The sequence below is a fragment of the Triturus cristatus genome, chromosome 3_2 (assembly GCF_964204655.1).
Source record: "Triturus cristatus chromosome 3_2, aTriCri1.1, whole genome shotgun sequence".
Taxonomy (NCBI): Eukaryota; Metazoa; Chordata; class Amphibia; order Caudata; family Salamandridae; genus Triturus; species Triturus cristatus.
Window position 1 is genome coordinate 1,234,935,826 of NC_140584.1, and position 21,019 is coordinate 1,234,956,844.

A 21,019-nucleotide genomic window follows, 5' to 3' on the forward strand; every position below is an offset into this window, starting at 1 on the left:
AGTTCAAATTGTGATGTTCATGTGATATAACTTGCTTGGTTCCAGTCCAGGGAGGACCTGGCCTGGCAGTTCAGGCTGGACTGTTCCCATTGGGCACAGGGTCAAGACTGATTTGCATATGGCAGGGTCTAAACTGGAATGGCATGGTGATCATTAAAACGATGGATTTAGGCCCAGATCTCTGTACTGGGGTGAATGTATGACATTGTTCTGCATTCTGTCCATCAACTGTTGTTTTTGCGTTCATGTGAAATAAAGCAAAATTCCTGTATTTTATAATCACAACAATAAAGCTCCCTCTGAAACAATCACAAAAGCCTTTAACAAACAGCATCAGTGCTTGTTGGGTTCATGATGCTTGCATGGATCAGGCTTTTCATTGAAGCTTGAATCTTGCCTTGTAAACCTCTGTCTGCAGAGGGCCTTAGAGGAGAGGTGCTCTCAGAAGGTGTTAGAGTATTGCTTACACCAACAAGAAGACCTTGGCATAATTTGTGTAACAAAGAGGTAGTGTAGGTGTGTGTGCTGACGGTGGCACACCTCAGACAGTGATGCACCTGTAAATGGTTCTTGGCTTCTCTGGGACCACACCTCACAGACCCTCCCTCACACCAGCCATCTGGGCTCTCATATGCTTATCTGTGCAGGTCCCATTGAATCTGCCCAGTCTCCTGATCTTTGGGAAACTCTAGGCAGCACTGGGCATCCTCAGCTTTGTGTTCTAGTTTCATAATTCCCACCGCTTTGAAGAAAGAGATACTCTGTGCAGAAGTAATCCGTCCTTTAGCAGGAATGCACACATTCTATATCTCTTTCTTCCTTTATTCCTATAAAATCTATTCCTTTTTCCTGCATTCTTTTTCTATCTCTAAAGTCTGCTCTCTCTCTCCCACGCTCTTTGTCTCTGTCTCTGTCCCTTTCTTTCACTCTCTCACTCTGCCCTCTGTCTCTCTTGCTCATTCTGCCCTACCCCCTCTCTCTCTCTCCCCCCTCTCTCTCACTTTCCCAGAAATGGCTGTTCACAGCAGGGAAAGATAAACTATCATACAGAATAATCTTAAAATACAGAAGTAGAAAAGAAACACACTCACGGATAGCAAAACAGGCACAGACCACTTGAAGGAGGAACAAGACCTTCAGCAACATTTTCAAGATTCTGAAAATAGGAAAAGACAATTTAACATCAGTGTCACTTAGGCTCAAAGGTTTCTTTGACTTACTCAGAGCACTTGAGTATATCTTTACTTGCTACACTAGTATTTCCTTGGTAGATTCACTGTGGGTTAATGAAAGACTGCTCTTTCTGTTCCTGCTCACCCTGGATCTCTTACCTTGTCCTGGATCCCACCCTGTACCTAATTCTCTTCAGTACAGAATATACAGAGCAGGTGACAATCTGGAACCAGCATGAGGGTGAATGAGGCCCACTAGGGTGCCCTGGCCATGTCAGGGCCTCTACCTCCTCAATCTAGGACCAACATGAGGGTGAATGAGGCCCACTGGGGTACCCTGGCCTGGTCAGGGTCTCTACCTCCTCAATCTAAGACCAGCATGAGGGTGAATGAGGCCCATTAGGGTACCATGGCCCTGTCAGGGCCTCTACCTCCTCAATCTAGGACCAGCATGAGGATGAATGAGGCCCACTAGGGTACCCTGGCCCTGTCAGGGCCTCTACCTCCTCAATCTAGGACCAGCATGAGGGTGAATGAGGCCCACTAGGGTACCCTGGCCCTGTCAGGGCATCTACCTCCTCAATCTAGGACCAGCATGAGGGTGAATGAGGCCCGTAAGGGTACCCTGGCCATGTCAGGGTCTCTACCTCCTCAATCTAGGACCAGCATGAGGGTGAATGAGGCCCACTGGGGCACCCTGGCCATGTCAGGGCCTCTACCTCCTCAATCTAGGACCAGCATTAGGGTGAATGAGGCCCACTGGGGTACCCTGGCCCTGTCAGGGCCACTACCTCCTCAGTCTAGGACCAGCATGAGGGTGAATGAGGCCCACTGGGGTACCCTGGCCCTGTCAGGGCCTCTACCTCCTCAATCTAGGACCAGCATGAGGGTGAATGAGGGCAACTGGGGTACCCTGGCCCTGTCAGGTCCTCTACCACCTCAATCTAGAACTAGCATGATGGTGAATGATACTCACTGGGATACCCTGGCCATGTTAGGGCCTCTGTCTCCTCAATCTAGGACCAACATGAGGGTGAATGAGGCCCACTAGGGGACCCTGGCCATGTCAGGGCCTCTACCTCCTCAATCTAGGACCAGCATGAGGGTGAATTAGGCTCCCTAGGGTACCCTGGCCCTGTCAGGGCCTCTACCTCCTCAATCTAGGACCAGCATGAGGGTGAATGAGGCCCACTAGGGTACCCTGGCCATGTCAGGGCCTCTACCTCCTCAATCTAGGACCAGCATGAGGGTGAATGAGGCCCACTGGGGCACCCTGGCCATGACAGGACCTCTACCTCCTCAATCTAGGACCAGCATGAGGGTGAATGAGGCCCCCTGGGGTACCCTGGCCATGTCAGGGCCTCTACCTCCTCAATCTAGGACCAGCATGAGGGTGAATGATGCCCACTGGGTACCCTGGCCATGTCAGGGCCTCTACCTCCTCAATCTAGGACCAGCATGAGGGTGAATGATGCCCACTGGGTACCCTGGCCCTGTCAGGGCCTCTACCTCCTCAATCTAGGACCAGCATGAGGGTGAATGAGGCCCACTGGGGTACCCTGGCCATGTAAGGGGATCTGTCTCCTCAACTTAGGTCTAATCTACAACATGCATTACATTGAAAGAGTGACATTATAGCAATGTCCCGAATACTAACAAATTAGTATGAACAAATGTGTATTTTGAAACTGGTCAAAACATCTGGAAAGGACAGGTCAGTATTGGGGATGAGGGACAGGTAATTGTGGATAACTAAACAGCTGTGGTTCAGAAACACATTCTTTTGCAAAGGCATTGTGTTCATTTCCCTCTAACCTTTGCCCCTGTAGAGAGATTTGCACAACATTTTGTAATTTCCTAGCTTAGTCAGCTAAAGTCTGGGTTGGATTACATGTGCAGATCCGCGCAGGAGGAAAAAGTTGTAATTTCGGCTCTTGTAAGACATTTTGCTTGTGCCTACAACCTCTGAATAGATTTACACCAAACATGGAATGAAAGGAGAACGTTAATTAAATAGGTATGATTTTGTTGGTTTGGTGTTAATCAGTTCAGTAAGTATGTTTAATGTATAGTTAATAGAAACCATTACAAAAAAAGTTCCACAAATGTAATTAAATCATCCCATCATAATTTGCAAACACTCTGATAAAACATCTGGATTAAAAAAATGAGTCTATTGCTGGTGCCTCGATGGCAGACAGTGTGCAAATGCAAAGAACTATCAGTCCATATTTGTTTAAAGTGCTTTGCCTTTCTGGACTCACAAACAATGGTGTTTGTTGCTCATTGTTCTTTTCCAGCGTGCTGCATAAAGTGAATGCGCATTGCGCAAATTGATGTTATCTTTTTTCTTTTATAGAACTTTCCGTCTCTACCTGACCATTGAGCCGGAGTGATACCCGCTGGAGGCCATCACATCCTCATTACATTTCCAATAAAGTGAGAGTGTGTTGTGCACTTGAATGATCTTTTCTCTCTTAGAACGCCATTCATAGCCATCTTAATTAGGCCTGGGCAAAATTTCCGTTCCGTTCGCGGAATTTGCGATAATTTGGCATTTCCGCGTTCCGCGGAGAGCGCGGAAATGTCTAAATTTCCGGTTTCCGCAGCTTTGCGATAATTTGTTTCTTGCTCGCGCTGTAAAATAATACATTCTCGCGCGTGCGCGATCGCCTTACCTGAATCCCCGCGTTCGCCGACAAGTTTTCCCGATCCGGTCGCGTTCTCCATGAGATGTTGTATTGTTTTAGCCATTTGCGCTGTCTCGCGACAGTTCGCGTCCGCAGTGACGTCATGCGTCGCGCGATCACGTCTTTCTTCTCGCGATCATGCACCGCGAGATAACTGAAAACAAGATGGCCGCGCCCGCGAGCAACCGCAGGGGTAAGTTAGCGACCCGCAACCATGCAGAAAATATCGCGAACGGGCGGGAAAAAAACTTCCGCATCTTCGCGATATTTCCGCGTGTTTGCGGAGATTTTTAACATTTTCGCGATAATTTGCGAAAGTCGCTTTCGCAAATTCCGCCCACCCCTAATCTTAATCATAGCTTTTTCCAAGCCGATCACTTTCAAGTCTCAAAGATTTTGTTCTCTGGCAAGTTAGGGGTATTGAGGCTTGCCTGAAGGTGCAAAAGCAAAGTTACAAAAAAGATTGGTTTGAGTAGCTTTTTCTTTGTCCCAAGACAGCTGGGCAAGTGCCAAGAATGAGGGTAAAACTGGTGAAAAGTTTGTGTTCAGATATGCTCGGGCTTCAAGCTATGGTATGTGTTAAGAACTGTTCAATCATGTTGTCTTTTTGCAAATGTTTCTTATCCTGTAGGAGAGACAAAGGGGCATATCATCAAGGGCTTTAAAAGCCAGAAAAGCAGAGATAAAACCAACGCCCTATCAGCAAGAGGGTGCTAACATGCGTATTCGCATGTTAGCACCCTTTTACACTACGCCTACCTTTATATCTCTAATGAGATGCAAAGTGGGCGTTCCTGACATACACTACATGTCAGGAGAGCAATAACGCGTCTTTGTGCTATCAGCAAGGATCCCCTTGCATTTTAGCAGACGTTAGTTTTTGTAGAGAACTGCTGTTTTCTCCAAAAACTAACGTCTGCTAAAATCCTGACTAAGTCACCCCTAACATTGGGGGTGGATTATGCTGATACGACCACAGGGTCGTATCAGCAAGGTTATCACCCTTTTGCAGAGAACATCGCTGGAAGACCAGCGATGTTCCCTGCAAAACGGCGATAACATCGCTATCTCTGGAAATGTTATCACCCTGGAGCAGCGCATTGATGATAACACGCTACCAGGGCGATAAAAAGCAGAGATAGCCAGCGATAAGAAAATTATCGCTAAGCACGGCCAGCGATAATTATCGCTGGCCGTTGCTGATATGGCCCAATATCTTTACTGAGCAGTTACTAATTCGAAAGGAAGCTGCTGTGTCTTTGGGACTCCCCCATGCTTCTTTAATCCTGAGGTCTTTAATTTCCGATCCTAAGTATCTCCCCAAGACATTTGAACTTTTCTTGTCATCTGTGCTTCAATTTACGACCAGCACAAGCTGTTCAGGGAGCCACTCGCCGAAGCTCAAAATGTTCAACAAAACTTAACAAAACCTTTTTTCTTTGCATTTCCTGAATATTTAGGCTGAATTTCATCTGAATCTGCACTGGTGAAGATGATTGTGGCAGACTAAAGACGGCCTTGCAGGCATTCATTTGCAGTGAATTCAGCCTGGCCACTTCCTTTCCATGCAGGATTTCCAGGCCATTTGCTACTGTGGGAGCCAGTTGGGCTGCCATGATTGTTAACAGGTGATCATGCGAAGGGCAGTGAGCGCGCTTTCACCCTCAGAGAAGTAAGATGGTGCTTAAAGGTCCTGTCCTGTTCCGTGGGTATATACAGGTGCTTATTGAGGATAGCACCTCAAATCGATTTCCTCTAATGTGACTTAAACTTGGAGTCTCCAAGGCAGACTACTTTTGTCCACTCAAACTCAATTCAAGGCCTTTTCTGCTCGTTATATCCTGCTGATGGATTTATGGACCTTTGGAGCCCTATAGGTGTTTGACTCAGAATGACCACGTCCTCAGCATATTGCAGGCACACGATTATCTCTGGTGCCGATTTGTGGTTTAAACCTCTCTGCTTGTGACAGGAAGCGGTTCAAGTTGGCCGGGTATGGCTGAAATAAACATGGGCTTAAAAAACACTCCCTTCTTTCAAGCCATTATTTGTTTGGATTTGTGATTGACCCTGCTGCCATTTTCATCTTTGACCTGTGCCCATGTCTCGCTGACCCAGAGGCAGATTTTAGATTGATGAAACATGTGAATAGACATGCTTTTTGCTGTATCGCCTTTTCTGCTAAGATGGTAAGTGTGGACAAACTTATAGTGGTGCCCATACCTGACCCGAAGCCTGTTTGTGTTTTGTTATTATTATTATTATTTTGAGATTTTTATTGCGCAACAAATACCCGAAGGTGTCTCGGCGCATGTGACAAAAACAAGAGACCGAGCCGCAGGATTACTGATTGAACAGCCATGTCTTTAAGAGCCTAAGAAAGCTTATCGAATTGGGGGCAGTTTTTATGGTAAGTGGCAAAAGGTTCCAGAGTTTAGGTGTGGCAACCAGGAAGCGCCTGTCTCCCCAGGTTGGCGTTCTCGTGCGAGGTACCGGAAGCAGGCAGGAGTTGGCGGATCTCAGCTGTCTCTTGGGGCTATACAACTGGAATGCTTCAATCAGAAATTTTGGACCGACGCCATGCACTGCCTTATAGGCAATGCAGAGGGCCTTGAATTTAATGCGGCCCTCTACTCTTAGCCAATGCAGGTGACGAATGGCTGGAGTAGTTGGCTGGCGGCGGGGGATGTCAAGAAGAATTCTTGCAGCCGCATTTTGTATGGACTGCAACTTAGATAGAACGAGTTTCTGAGTATTAAGGAAGAGGGCGTTCCCATAGTCGATTTTGGAAAACACTAGGGTAGAGACCAGGATCTTCCCAGCTGAGGTGGGGAGGTAAGGCAGTATTTTCCTAATTTTCTTTAAAATAAAGAACGCAGATGACACAACCTTGTTGACATGAAGGTTGAATGACAGCTTGCTGTAAAAAATGACTCCCAGGTTTCTGGCCTTATCAACTGGGACAGGTGGAGAGCCCAGCTGGTCAGGCCACCAGGCAGAAGACCAAACCGGGGAGAGATTACCAAAGGTCATGACCTCGGTTTTGTCCGAGTTAAGCCTCAGACAGTTGGAGGACATCCAGGTACTGGCGCTTTGGAAATTAGCTGCCACCGCTGGGCCGTCCTTGTGTATTGCCAGAACCAGTTGGGTGTCATCTGCGTAAGATGTAAGTCGCAGCCCATGGGCCTTTATTACCCTCGCTAAGTCTGCTACATAGATATTAAATAGCGTTGGACTTAGCGAGGAGCCCTGTGGGACTCCACAGGGGAGTGCAGAGACAGGAGAATAGAAGTTACCCAACTTCACTGTCTGGGTACGGTAGGCAAGAAAAGATGAGATGAGATTTCTAACCATACCGTTTATCCCCAGGGCTGTGACACGGTCGACCAGAATATCATGGTCGACCGTGTCAAAGGCTGCGGACAAATCCAGCAGAATCAGGACAGCCGCACCTCCCTGGTCCATAATGGCTCTAATCTCATCTGAAGCTTTTCTTAAAGCGGTCTCAGTTCCATAACCTTTCCTAAAGCCAAACTGCGTTTCGTCGAGAAGTTGGTGAGTATCGATGAACTCTGAGAGTTGTTTATTCATCAGAGATTCGCATATTTTGGCAGGAAAGGGGAGACACGCTATTGGTCTATAGCTGGCCAGAGCTGTGGGGTCCAGGGAGGGTTTCTTCAGGAGAGGTTTGATCACGGCCTTCTTCCAAAGATCTGGATAGTGACCAGTTTGAAATGCGGTGTCACAGATTTTCATAAGTGGATAAGAGATCACCTCGCTAAGGTTAGCCATCACTGAAGGAGGGCAGGGGTCTAAGGGGGAGCCAGACTTGGTAGTAAAGATAAGTCTGCTGATTTGATCTTGCGTAATGGGAGCAAAGGAAGAGAAGAGATCATTATCGGTGGCAGGTTCTACACCACTGCAGACTCTGGATCTTGTCTCTGCGTTCCCTGCAAAGGATGAGTATATATCTGCTACCTTAGTGGTGAAAAAGCTGGACAGAGCATTACAGAGAGACTGAGAGGGTTTGACCCCAGGTCACGTAGAGGGGGTGGACAGGGTGGTGACCACTGAAAACAGTTCTCTAGCAGAGTTGCTGGCATTCTCGATTTGGGCCGAGAAAAATGCACTTTTTCGGGCAATGATAGCCTTTTTGTATATTGTCAGGGCGTCTTTGTAGGAATGCTTGGCTATGGGGCAGTAAAATTTCCTCCAGCGCCTTTCTAAGTTCCTGCAATGTTGTCGGTGGAGCCTAAGCTCTTCGGTATACCAAACCGCCGAAGGGGATAATCTGTTAGGTCGCGTAAACTTCTCCGGCGCCACCTGATCAGCAGCATTCTGAATCCAGTCTTGGAAGTCGGAGGCTGAGAAGACAGGATTGGCTATCCCCATAGGAAAGGATAGTGTCAGGATATCTGCCATCTGATGGATATCCGCATTTTTCCAAGCACGGGTCCCTAACCTAGTTCGTTGCCTGGAATGGGGAGGGTTAGCGTGCCGTGTATGGATCCCAAAGATTTTGGGTTATAAGATTTATTTTTTGACCCTGGCTTGGAGATCTTGCAGAATGCAGGAAGCGTATAGTTTGGCCTCTATGTCTATTTATGCTATAAGCCTGTAATTGAGTGGAGATGACTGCCTGCCATTCTTCTAGATGGGGTGACACTGATGTTGCCAGTCTTGGGATACTTTGGCTCCTCTCACTTTTCTGTCTACCGGTTGAAGTAGAGTACATTTCACAGATGTGGGCCTTTCTATGTCCCTTCAGCTGTTTTTCGGCAGTGATCTTGCCGGGCTTGGGATACTTTGTCTCTTCTCACTCGTTGGTCTGCTAGTTGGTGTGGATACATTTCACAGATGTGGGCTTCCTGTGTCACTTCAGTTGCCTTCAAAAGTGATATTTCTAGCTTTAGGACACTTTGGGGCATATCAGCAAGGCGAGGCAATAGAATTATCGCCGCTTTTGCGGCCATTTTCGGACGAAAAGCGGCGATAATTTTATCGCCTAATTAGCAAACTCACGCTAATGCGTGAAAACTTGCGTTAGCTTAGGAATTCCTAACGCCCAGCTTTGCATCTCATTAGAGATGCAAAGTGGGCGTTCCTGACCTGACATGACAGGAGAAATGTCGCTAAGCGACATTTCTCCTATCATCAAGCCCCACGCTATGAAGCATAGCGACAGGAAAAGTAGCGATAACCCCTGTTATCGCTACTTTCCTTACGCCTGCTTCAGGACTGACTTAGCCATGATATCCTATGGAAGGAGGATACCATGGCTAAGATTGTGAGTCCCTATCAGCAAGCTAACGCCCCATTGCGTGAGATTATCGCTGGGTTTCCAGTGATAATCTCACGTTAGGCAGTTAGCGTGAGGATTTTTATTGCTTTTGAGAAAAGCGTTGCTAATAGCACGCTATCTCCGCGATAAAAATCCACACTAGCCGGCGATAATTATCCTAGTGCTAAGTGCGCTTAGCGATAATTATCACCGGTTGTTGCTGATATTCACCTTTGTGTCTTCTCAGTCATCGGTCTACTCATCAGTGTGGAGTTCATTTCACGGATGTGGACGTTCCTGTGTCCCGTCTGCTGACGTCTACAGTGATATTTCTAGCTTTAGGACACTTTGTGTCTTCTCAGTCTTCAGTCTACTCATCAGTGTGGAGTTCATTTCACGGATGTGGACGTTCCTGTGTCCCGTCTGCTGACGTCTACAGTGATATTTCTAGCTTTAGGACACTTTGTGTCTTCTCAGTCTTCGGTCTACTCATCAGTGTGGAGTTCATTTCACGGATGTGGACGTTCCTGTGTCCCGTCTGCTGACTTCTACAGTGATATTTCTAGCTTTAGGACACTTTGTGTCTTCTCAGTCTTCGGTCTACTCATCAGTGTGGAGTTCATTTCACAGATGTGGACGTTCCTGTATCCCGTCTGCTGACTTCTACAGTGATGTTGCCAATGTTAGGCCACATTGGCTCTTCTCATTGGTTGCATCAGTTGTTGGTGTTGGCTCCTGTATCCTGTCATCTGCCGTTGGCAGTGATCTTCCTGGCCGTAGGACACTTTGGTTTTTCGGCTCATCTGTCTGCTTGTTGATCCGTGCAGGAGCTTTTGAATTATTGGCAGTTTAGAAAGTAGTCATGTGTGCTGTAAAAAGTTAACAATGTAACTTGTGAGTCATGACTCAAATCGTGTCAATAACATTTTGAATTTTTTGAGATATGTGATTGGCTGCTTAGGAGCATGGAACATTTTTCTGGCCATCTTGAAACTGCTTGAAATTACTTGAAACACCGACTCCTAAAATTGTCTCTGTGGAATAAAAATATTATACAGCCCTGGGTGGCCACTAATATAGGTGACTAATCCCAGGGCAGTGCTCAGACTTTCCCAAAGGTGTAAAAACAACAAGGCACCTGGCAGAAAAATAGCAGAAAAATACTGTATGCCTTGGGAGTTAAAACACAGTGTTGTGAAAAATTGTGAGTCATACTTCTGAGTGTCTAAAAAGGTTGAATAAAAATAAGTCAGACAACATATATGTGCGAGATATAGTGATATGTGCAGCTGGTGATAGCTACCCCAGTGGAGATCAGAGCCTGGCCATAGGTCAGCCTTACTCTGCCCCCGCCTCGCTGTGCACAGCCAAAGATAATGCACAGGCCCACCCCATTTAAAATGACCAGTTATGGTGATCAACGTCCACTAAATACACCATAACATGTGCCAACCAACAAACTCAAGACAGTGTTTTTGTGCGTTCGAGCCTGCTCCCATTTGATGAATCTGCACAAAGCTTTCCCTAAAAAGTCCATCCGCCTCAGTTCCTTTTGGATATTTTCTGGCTGATTAGCCAAGTGGGACTTCCACTGGTGGGACCTTGAGGTCCGGAGTCTGCTGGTCTGATCCTAACCCAGATGACACTGGATTTGAATATTCGATTGTGGGACCTGGGATGTACCTACTGATTCCCCCGCTGCCTCGCGGCACGCCCCGGGCTCAATGTTTTAACTGTGAGCAGCATGCTGACTGTGGTGGCTCGACTCTCTCTGTCTGCTGCAGATCCCACCGATGCTGGATTGTGGACTGAATGGCCTGGGAGAAGCTGCTGCTGCCTACAGAGGTGTGACCTCTCTGATGCGCAGCTGTATCTCCCTCGCTTCTACTGCGGCTGGTGAGGCTAGTTGGAGGGGCCTCGGTGAAGGTGGGGTTGCCTGATTGTTGCTTTCCTGTCAGCCCTACACATGGCCCAATACAAGACACTCTGGCACTCGCCTCACACCAGCTTCATTTGTTCTTTGTTGATATTTACTGCCGATGCTGCTGTGGCTCCCCCCTGCTGTGAGCTTCACGCTTGCGGCAGGCTGGAGCCAGATGGCCATGCAGGATCCTCAGGCTCACATCATTTTCCCCTGAGGTTTGGTAAATGTCCAAATGTAAATGTCCAGTATTTGTAAAGCGTGAAAAATTTCTTGAGGGTGTCAAGGCACTGGGGGCCGTCGGGAAGATTAAGAAAGCTATTGCCTGGTGCTGGGCTGATTTGCTGCCGGCACCGGGAACCGAACCTTGAGCCCCCGGGTTCCAGAGTCATCCACCATGGCCTCTGCACCACACCTCTTGCCTTGTGTGGACTGCTTCTGCATAGCTCCATTTGTGCGCAGCGCCCTTTTTGTGTCTACCGGCGCATGGCATCCATTTTGTCATCCTAACTCAGTTAATAGAAATAGATGAGGTGTACTCTCTTCCCTTGATCCTTACACTGTTTGAAATGAAAATGAAAAGAGGACTGCTCAATACTCCACATATGGTGGCCATCTTTGACTGGACTCTTGTGGAAAATAAAACCTTTCCTCCTTTCACATGACTTGAAGGTTGCGGTGCAAGCCCTAGTGATCTCTAAGCTTGAGTATGGAAGCGTAAACCTGTGTGGCCTTCCTTGAGTGAATACGGCCCTTCTCAGGGATACCCTCATAGTGCTGCGATGCTCGTAACGGGCTCGAAAAGAAACAATCATATCACACCAGAGCTGATATCCCTAAATTGGCTCCCTTACGAAGCTAGGATACAGTAAAAAATTGCATATATGGCACATAAAGCCATTAATTTCAATACCCCAATGTACCTCGCTCAAAATTTGGAGCTCTCGGTTGGAGCTAGATCCTCAAGAAGTGCTGAAACCGCAAAAATGTAACCAAAGAAAATCTTACAATCAAGCCTTCTTGGGTATCGCCTGAGGATATGGAACGCCTTACCCCCTGAAGTCAGGTTGAATCCCTCTACTGTCCTTTTCGAAAAGGAAGTTAAATTGATACTGATGAAGAAACTTTTACCATTGTAATCGGTCTTCCAAGTCGCTAGAGAACATCCTTGCTGGTCGGAATATATGAAGACTCTTGCGGTTCTGTCGGTCCTCTATTACCTAAGCCTAATTCCGCTTGCAACTGATATACTGTAAAGTGCTCTAATGCATCCTGTGACCATGTTCACAACATAGACTTTATCCTATACTTCCTTTCTCAAGGAAGTAAAAACATTATGGATGAAGAAACTTTTGTCTGGACTTTTTGCTTCCAATGCTCCCTAGGGCTCCGTGCTTTATGAGACTGTTAAGATAGTTTTTACTGTGTTTGTTTGCTCTGTTTTTTAACCCTTGTATGCTTCCCTGATTTATATACTGGAAAGGGTTCTGGTACCCCCGGTGGCCATGTTCGCGCTATAGAAAACTTTTAAAATGAATAAATAAATGTTCAGGTCGAGCCTACAGCTCTTGCGCTGCAGGATGATCTGTTGTATGTACTTTGTGGGGTTTGACTCCTCCCATCGGTGCTGGTTGGGTTTTGTCTGTTTCATAAAAAAGTGGTAGCCTTCAAAAGGCTTATGGTTGGTGCATCTCCCACCGTTTCTGACAAGATAACTCCCATGGAGTATTGCTGCGGGAGCAAGCAGCGGCACAGACAGCGGCAGCTGCTGCGACAAGACCCACGCTTTGCTCCAACAGCTCTTCTCTCTATGCCTAAGTATTTGTCTGGCAGAAACACCAGAGCTCATGTTTTGAGTCCCTGTTGGTTTCAGGCTGTAACATAATTTATTTACATCTCTCGGTAATGCGTCCGTTCTACGTGTGGTGCTGCAGAGTAATGCATGGCATTAGCTGATTCCAGCACATGCAGTTCATTGAAAGGGCACCACGCAAGGCATCTGCCAGTCACACATTATCAGACATCCACTGGTAAGCCAGAGCGTGATCATTAACCAAATGCTCCAGCCAATCAGAACCAGGCATCCTCTACATTGGGATAATTGTTCATGAACTGTATATGAAACGTGAATGTGGTACTTCGATGCGCTTTGTGTTAAGGCACAAGCATGTGTTCTGCAACAAATGCTAACACACCCTGTGAACCGTACTTGAGCCGTGCCACTTCCATGTAAGCAGGTGCACCTGGGGCTGCAAGAGACATGCAAATCAGAGTCAAGTATCAAAGCAAGCCCACCGAAGCAATGTCATTCATTCTAATAACTTATAATAATAATAAAAGCAAGCCCACCGAAGCAATGTCATTCATTCTAATAACTTATAATAATATTAAAAGCAAGCCCACCGCGGCAATGTCATTCATTCTAATAACTTATAATAATAATAAAAGCAAGCCCACCGCGGCAATGTCATTCATTCTAATAACTTATAATAATAATAAAAGCAAGCCCACCGCGGCAATGTCATTCATTCTAATAACTTATAATAATAATAAAAGCAAGCCCACCGCGGCAATGTCATTCATTCTAATAACTTATAATAATAATAAAAGCAAGCCCACCGCAGCAATGTCATTCATTCGAATAACTTATAATAATAATAAAAGCAAGCCCACCGCGGCAATGTCATTCATTCTAATAACTTATAATAATAATAAAAGCAAGCCCACTGAAGCAATGTCATTCATTCTAATAACTTATAATAATAATAAAAGCAAGCCCACCGCAGCAATGTCATTCAATCTAATAACTTATAATAATAATAAAAGCAAGCCCACCGCGGCAATGTCATTCATTTTAATAACTTATTATAATAATAAAAGCAAGCCCACTGAAGCAATGTCATTCATTTTAATAACTTATAATATTAATAAAAGCAAGCCCACTGAAGCAATGTCATTCATTTTAATAACTTATAATAATGATAATAGTCATAGTTTAAACAGAGCTTACAAAAGTAATAGCTCTTCTGAGAAAGGAACCTGGCTACAGAGTGCATATGTTTCTTTTATGTTGCTGTTGGAATGCCCCCTACACCCTGACAGCACTAGAGGTTTTAAGCAGATATGCAAAAGCCATCTCTGAAGGATTCATTTACATCACTGAAAAGGCTTTAAGGCGCTATCAGTTAGAGCAAACGGCTTTGTGATGGGAGCTAGCCTACCATTCCAAGTACAGTTATTTCTACATTTTAACACTGCCTGTCCTGGAACACACAGGTTAAACTATTTTCTTTTTTTATTTTCATTTCTTACATTCAGAAATTTTACTATACAGCTGTGCTACACAAACAGTAGCTGGCGAGAGAATTTCATTTGTGAGCTGAATAAAAAATCTCAGATTGAATGAGATATTAACAGCACAAGTAAATTGAACCTGTGGCCTAACAGCTGGAGCGGTCGACCTCATAGCTGGGGAACCCCAAAAATGTTGTTTTGTACTTAATTTGTCTCTTTAAAAATAACAACATGGCCATTTTATACTGCCATTTCCCTTCCTCGCATCCTGGTGGAACCAGTACTGGCACCCAGCTAGAGAGGATAGGCTGCATGGCAAAATACTTATAAGTCCCCAAGGTGAATACCAATTGCATTGCAAATGCTTGTTTATGTTAGCTACTTTTTTAGGTCTCGCCTGGCGAAAGCAGCGCATGCGAGGGCCTTTTGCGATCAATTCAGCCAAAGCTGAATGCGCGCGCGTACAGATGGACAGAAATGGCTGCTCTCGCCATTCACCAAGCTAAACATGCACGCGTAGGGACAAAAAAATGCACACGCATGTGGACAGCCCGACGCCATCTTTGCACGCGCATGTTTTTGTGCCTACGTGTGCATGGCGGCGTGCTTTTGCTTTCGCTTTACCTCCCCACCGCCCGCCCGTCCAGCCAGAGCTCTGCAGGCCCACGGTGTGAAACCAAGAGGCCTGCGTTCATCAGGAGTCTTCCCGAAAGTAAACTTTCGCAATGAAAGCCTTATCGCCATTAATTATACTAATCAGTTGAGAGCTTCCAAAGATGCAGGTCTGCGGAAAAGACTCAGAACATAAAAAAAGCACAAGCAACGCTGTCCTTAGCTCATTTACCTCACTTGGAATAGGAAGGAATTGCTAGCTCTCTAACCCGGGACTGGCAACCAGTAAAGTAAAAGCAGGCATGATGCATTTTTACTGACCAAACAGCTCCGCTCTCTCTGCTCCTGGACAGTGCTCCCCCTCCTCACAATGCGTGCATGGGTGCCATTGCTGAGCAAGTGAGACAGAGTCAGAGGCTCGGAGCACTCGAATTCCGCCTGACCTCGTTGCCCAACTTGCCCTGCCCTGGCCTGGGAGTGGGAGTCCTCAAGGAGGATGCCGGTGGAAAAAGGAGACCTGGCCAGGTGCAGCAGTAACATGCGGGACGGTAAGTTGTTTTTATTGTACTTAAATCTGTCCCGCTCCCCTCCCCCCCACAGACCTTTTCGACCCCTATCACCCCGGGAACCCGTGCAACCCCTCCCCTTCCCCCCATCATGCCGGAAGCGACTGCTTGTTCTGCAGAGCAGGTGTTATGTGCAGGGGCAGACATTGCAATGGTCCACTCCCCCCACCAAATTCCTGCACTTAAACAAAATCAAGAGGAAGAGGGCGTAGGGAGAGGATACATGCAACAGTGTCCTTCATAAGACTGGCATGACCAATATAATAACAAGCATTTGCAATGCACTCGGTCTCGCAATACTAAAAGTTTGAGCCATTCGAGTTGAAAATAATAATGCAACGCCAATAGCTCAAACCTTCAGTAACGTGAGTCCTATTGCATTGCAAAATGCTTTTTTTTTATGTGGACATTATTCTGGCCTCCATTACCTTTACTAAATGTTCGTTTGATGACTCTGGGGTTGAAACATCGGCGATAATTACCTATTGGACTCTCACCCTACCACCTGTTAAAAAGGGGACCCTTCAGAATTCAATGTCAAATCTTTGTGATCTCTAGATATTAAAATATTGACTTTCATTAGTTCTATTTTCCGCTTTCTTTATATTTTTATTCTCACACCAGCACGTTTGACGCGCATGACAGAGGCAGACTCTTTCATTGTGGGTGAGAGGAGCACCTGGGAAAGGACTCCCAGTTTCACTTGCTGAATGCAACTTTGCTAACGTTTATGTTACATTTGCATTTGCTAAGTTTGTTTAAATTCCCTGATGTAATGTCCATGCACTCTAGCATTTTATGAATTGCATTCTTGTTCCATGTGGAACCTTGGGGATACTGTGAGGGGCTGTGGTCAGTTGTACTGTCCTGAGGCCACTGATCAGATCTCTTCGGTTGCTGTGCTGCTCACATTAAAATCTACTATAAACTTCATTGGATTACTTCATCTTCATTTCAACAATGGCGACGAGTTATGAGGAAGGAGAACACCTTACCAACCGTACTTCAGCAGCACAGGTGTGGTGTGTTCTCTGAATATTTCCTGTCTGCTTAACTTATGAATCGGACCTGTTACAGCCGCCGATAAAGACGCTGCCTCAGTCACTGCTTGAGCGTCAAAATCCGACTCATCAAGACCTTTGGCAACGCGAGTTATATAATTTAATACAAAATTTAAATTATACATTTGAGCAATGTTCAGCTCGCGGAACTGACAATGGTTTTTAAAAAAATACCTCATTGACGAGTTGCCGTGTGATCGTCATTCGAGGCGTTCCGCTCAGTCATCCCATTAAGCTGCTGGTATTCCAATAAAGAATGCTGCCTTGCTAACAAGAAATTCCCTTGGAGACACTCTATGCGTCACTCTATGGATTACCAAAGCGTTTCAGGGAACACGCATCACCCGCGAATGCGCTTTTCCACTGATGCGTCATTCTTTCCTTCTTTTCCTCGATGCGTCTCCATAACAACGCATTACAACGAAGGATTACATCGACGTTAAAAGGAAAAGTTATAGTGTGCCAAGAATAGCAGATTCTACAGTTTTTTAAGTTAATGTCAACTATTCATTATATTAAAAAAAAAAAGGGAAAATAAATCCTTTATATTCATCCTGCAGTTCAGTGACTCTCTAGTGAACATTACATTAAAATAGTGTGAAATTATTACATTAAAATATTTTTGGGATGAAAATATATACTGCACCAAGCCTGTGACACGTACTTAATATTTAATTTGCAACTCTGTGTGCTTTACTCATTCAAAGTAACAACATACAAATTGATCCACCTGACAAGTTTCTTCAAAACAAAGGCGATCCACCAATTCCTTGGACTTGTTGGCAAGAAGAATTTTTAAATTATATGAAGGCGATTGATGGAGAACGCATGGGAGCAGAAAGAAAAAAAAACATTTTTTTACATTGTTCGGGGTCGGAGGGTCAAATGGTATTCAGAGCTTTACCTCAGGTACATCCGTTAGAAGGAGAAGGTTTTAATGTGTACAAGGAAGCTCTACAAGAAATGGAACACAGATTTAAACCTGTCTCTAACATTGCACTTAACAGATACACATTTTATACCAGGTTACAACATGAAAATGAATCATTTGATGATTTTCTTATGGCTTTAAGAGCATTGAGTATTCACTGCAACTTCGGTGCAATATGTGATGAGATGATTAGAGATCAAATCATCATTCCTGTCAAGAATAAAAAAACTCAGGAACGTTAATGGGAAATTGGTGATCCGAAATTAGCTGAAGAGATTTATACAGCAAAGGCATTAGAACAATCTGAAAAATGGATGCTAACCATAAAAAACAATACCATTAATAAAACTGAAGTATCTGATGACATATGTGTAGTTAAACGTTCATATATACAACAAAGTGATCTTTCTACGACCAGAACAAAACAAAGCGAGCAATCTTCTTCAGGACCAAATTCATTGCGTACTAGTAATCACACTTCCCAAAAGAGGTTTGAAAGGAATGATAGGGCTGGATCCTGCTACAGATGTGGTAGCAGGTTACATTTAGCCAATTATGGAGGTTGTCCAGCCATCAACAAAGAGTGTAGGAAATGTGGTAGAATTGATCATTTTGCTTCTGCATGTAGGGACTTAAGGAGGAATAGTTTCCCTACACAAGGCAAGGTGTCACCGGCCTCTGAAGCAAATGACATTCTCCACAAATGTGGTACTTGTGGTTGCACAGAACACAACAGAAGTTTTGTTGTCTCAATGTATGAAGAAATCTCCAGCATAAACAATTCAGAATCCAACAAATGTAAGAGATCTCCTATGTGTGTTGTGGAGGTCTGTGGTGTATTATTAGATCTCATGGCTGATTCAGGTTCACCATGGACCATCATTTCAAATGATTACTTTCTTGAAAAACTGAGTAAAGTACTGCTTCCTTCTAAATTGTTACATTCTGACATAGTTGCACACGGTTATGATGGTTCTAAAATTGATATGATCGGATATTTTGAGGTAAATCTTTTGTTTAAGACAAGGAAAATAGATGTTAAATTATACATTGCGGTCAAAGGCATTAATGTTTTGGGATGGTGGGATCAATGGAAATTAGGCATTATCCTTAATCCTCGCTCTAGTGAAACCGTTCTACTTGATGAGGAATTACTTGTGAACAACATCTCTATTGTTTCTCAACTCGGAAAAGAGGGTATCATAAAGGAGAACTTCAGTGATGTTTTTACAGATACGTTAGGTAAATTAAAAGATTTTTCCCATAGGATAAAACTTAAAAGAGATGTTCAGCCTGTTAAACAAAAATTAAGGAACGTACCGATTAATGTCAGGGAAGAGCTTAAGATGAATTTAGTCTCAGAAAATATCATTGAACCTATTGATTCGGCTGAATGGGTTTCTCCCATTGTTTTGCTAAGAAAACTAGGCCTGGGCTAAAATTCCGTTCTGCTCGCGGAAATTGCGATAATTTGACATTTTCGCGTTCTGTGGAGAGCACGAAAAAAATGTCAAAATTTCCGCAATCCGCATTTTACCGGAATTTTTTTGCTTGCTCGCGCTGTAAAATAATACATTGTCACGTGTGCGCGATAGCCTTACCTGAATTCCCGCGTTCGCCGACAAGTTTTCCCGATACGGTTGCGTTCTCCACGAGATGTTGGATTGTTGGTAGCCATTTGCGCTGTCTCGCGACACGCAGAAAATACCACAATCGGGCGGGAAAAAAACTTCCGCATCTTCGCGATATTTCCGCGTGTTTGCGGAGATTTTTAACATTTTCGCGATAATTTGCAAAAGTGAATTTTGCAAATTCCGCCCACTCCTAAAGAAAACCAGACAACAAATTTAGAGTATGTGTTGACTTAAGGGCACTTAATGCTGTCATTGTCATTGATTGTCATCCTCTCCCTAATATAAATGAGGTTGTCTCAATGCTGGAAGGTGCCAAAGTGTTTTCCACCTTAGATCTCAGGTCTGCCTACCATCAAATCTGTCTTACTGAAGATTCCAAACCACTTTTAGCCTTCATTACTCCCCAGGGTCTATTTCAGTTCACTAGAATGTGGTTTGGTTTAGCCTCAGCAGCATCTGTATTTCAAAAGGTTATGTTCAACATTTTTAGGGATTTTGATAAATTTGTAAAGTGTTTTCAGGATGATATTCTAATTTTTTCAAAAAATGAGGAAGAACACTTCAAGCATTTAACCGAAGTCTGCGAAAGGTTAAGACGTAGTGGAATAACTCTTAAGGCTAATAAATGCAAAATGTTTAAAGATTCGGTAGAATATTTAGGCCATACCCTATCTAGTGATGGAGTTGTACCCAAGAGGTCTAATGTAGAAGGGATTAGTGAGTACTGCAGTAAGTTTGTTGAAAATGTTGCCACCAAAATGGAACCCTTAAGGAAATGATTAAAACTCAAGGCAGTGTTTGAGTGGGGTGCAGAACAACAACAAACATTTGAACTCATCAAAGCTGAAATCCTTAGGGCTCCCACACTTGAACCCTATTGTATGAATAAAAAATGCAACATTACAGTCGATGCATGTTTGTATGGGATTGGAGGTGTATTATCCCAAAGGTGTGGGAAGGCTGAATGGAATGTTTGTTTTGCATCCCGCACCCTAAATGATACTGAATGCAAATGTGCAGTGATAGAAAAAGAACTGTTAGCATGAGTTTGGGCCATTGAACATTACAGGAACCACATCTGGGGGGGGGAAGTTTGTTCTAAGGACTGATCACAAACCGCTTGTTAACATACTTTCTCCCGGGGGTGGCTGGAACTCCACCACCGCATTGCAAGACTTACTTCAAGGTTACAAGAATATTGTTTCAAACCAGAGTTTGTTCCTGGGAAAAAGAACGTCATGACAGATTTTATGTCCAGACTTCCTTGTCAGGTATCGGATACTATTAAGTTTGATGATTCTGAAGTCATCAACACTATTCAAGATGTGGTGGCTGGAACGTTTGAGGATATTTCTGAAAATAGTTGGAGGTGTTGTGAAAGAGAGGACTCCATCGAGCAAACTGTTAAAGAGTATATTTTGAAGGGGTGGCCAGATAAAAAAACGTTACCAGAAGAACTTATGCCAATGCATAGGGTTTCGGATGTCCTAGTTCTTGATGGTGATTTGATGTTTAAAGATTGTAAGTGTTTGCCTCCTTGTGGTATTCAAAAGATCATTCTAGAGTTGGCACACAAATCACACCCAGGAATATCAGCAATGAATCGCTTGGTCAGGAATTATTTTTGGTGGCCTGGTTTAGATCGCATGGTAGATCGCATGGTCAGAGAGAGCGAGGTGTGTATGGGCAGTGAGAAAAGCTGAACATTCCCACTTTAAAGAATACTGAATGGCCTACTGAACCATGGAAGAAGGTTGCGTTCGACATCTCTGGTCCTTTCATGTGTTTGCCTCACGATTCTCGTTATGCATTTGTGTTGGTAGATTACCACTCCAAATGGCCAGAAGTAAAATTTTC

At 44.6% G+C, this 21,019-nt stretch overlaps 1 protein-coding gene across 2 annotated transcripts in view; it reads right to left on the reverse strand.

Moving 5' to 3' along the window:
• LOC146859549 (CD5 antigen-like) overlaps positions 1-21,019 on the reverse strand; it is a 756,734-nt gene that overhangs the window by 647,205 nt on the left and 88,510 nt on the right. For both annotated transcript variants that reach the window (XM_085650246.1, XM_085650247.1), the window contains one exon: positions 1,092-1,156. In XM_085650246.1, the coding sequence (XP_085506372.1) occupies positions 1,092-1,146 (55 nt within the window). In that variant the 5' untranslated portion in view covers positions 1,147-1,156. The remainder of the gene's footprint in view (positions 1-1,091; positions 1,157-21,019) is intronic.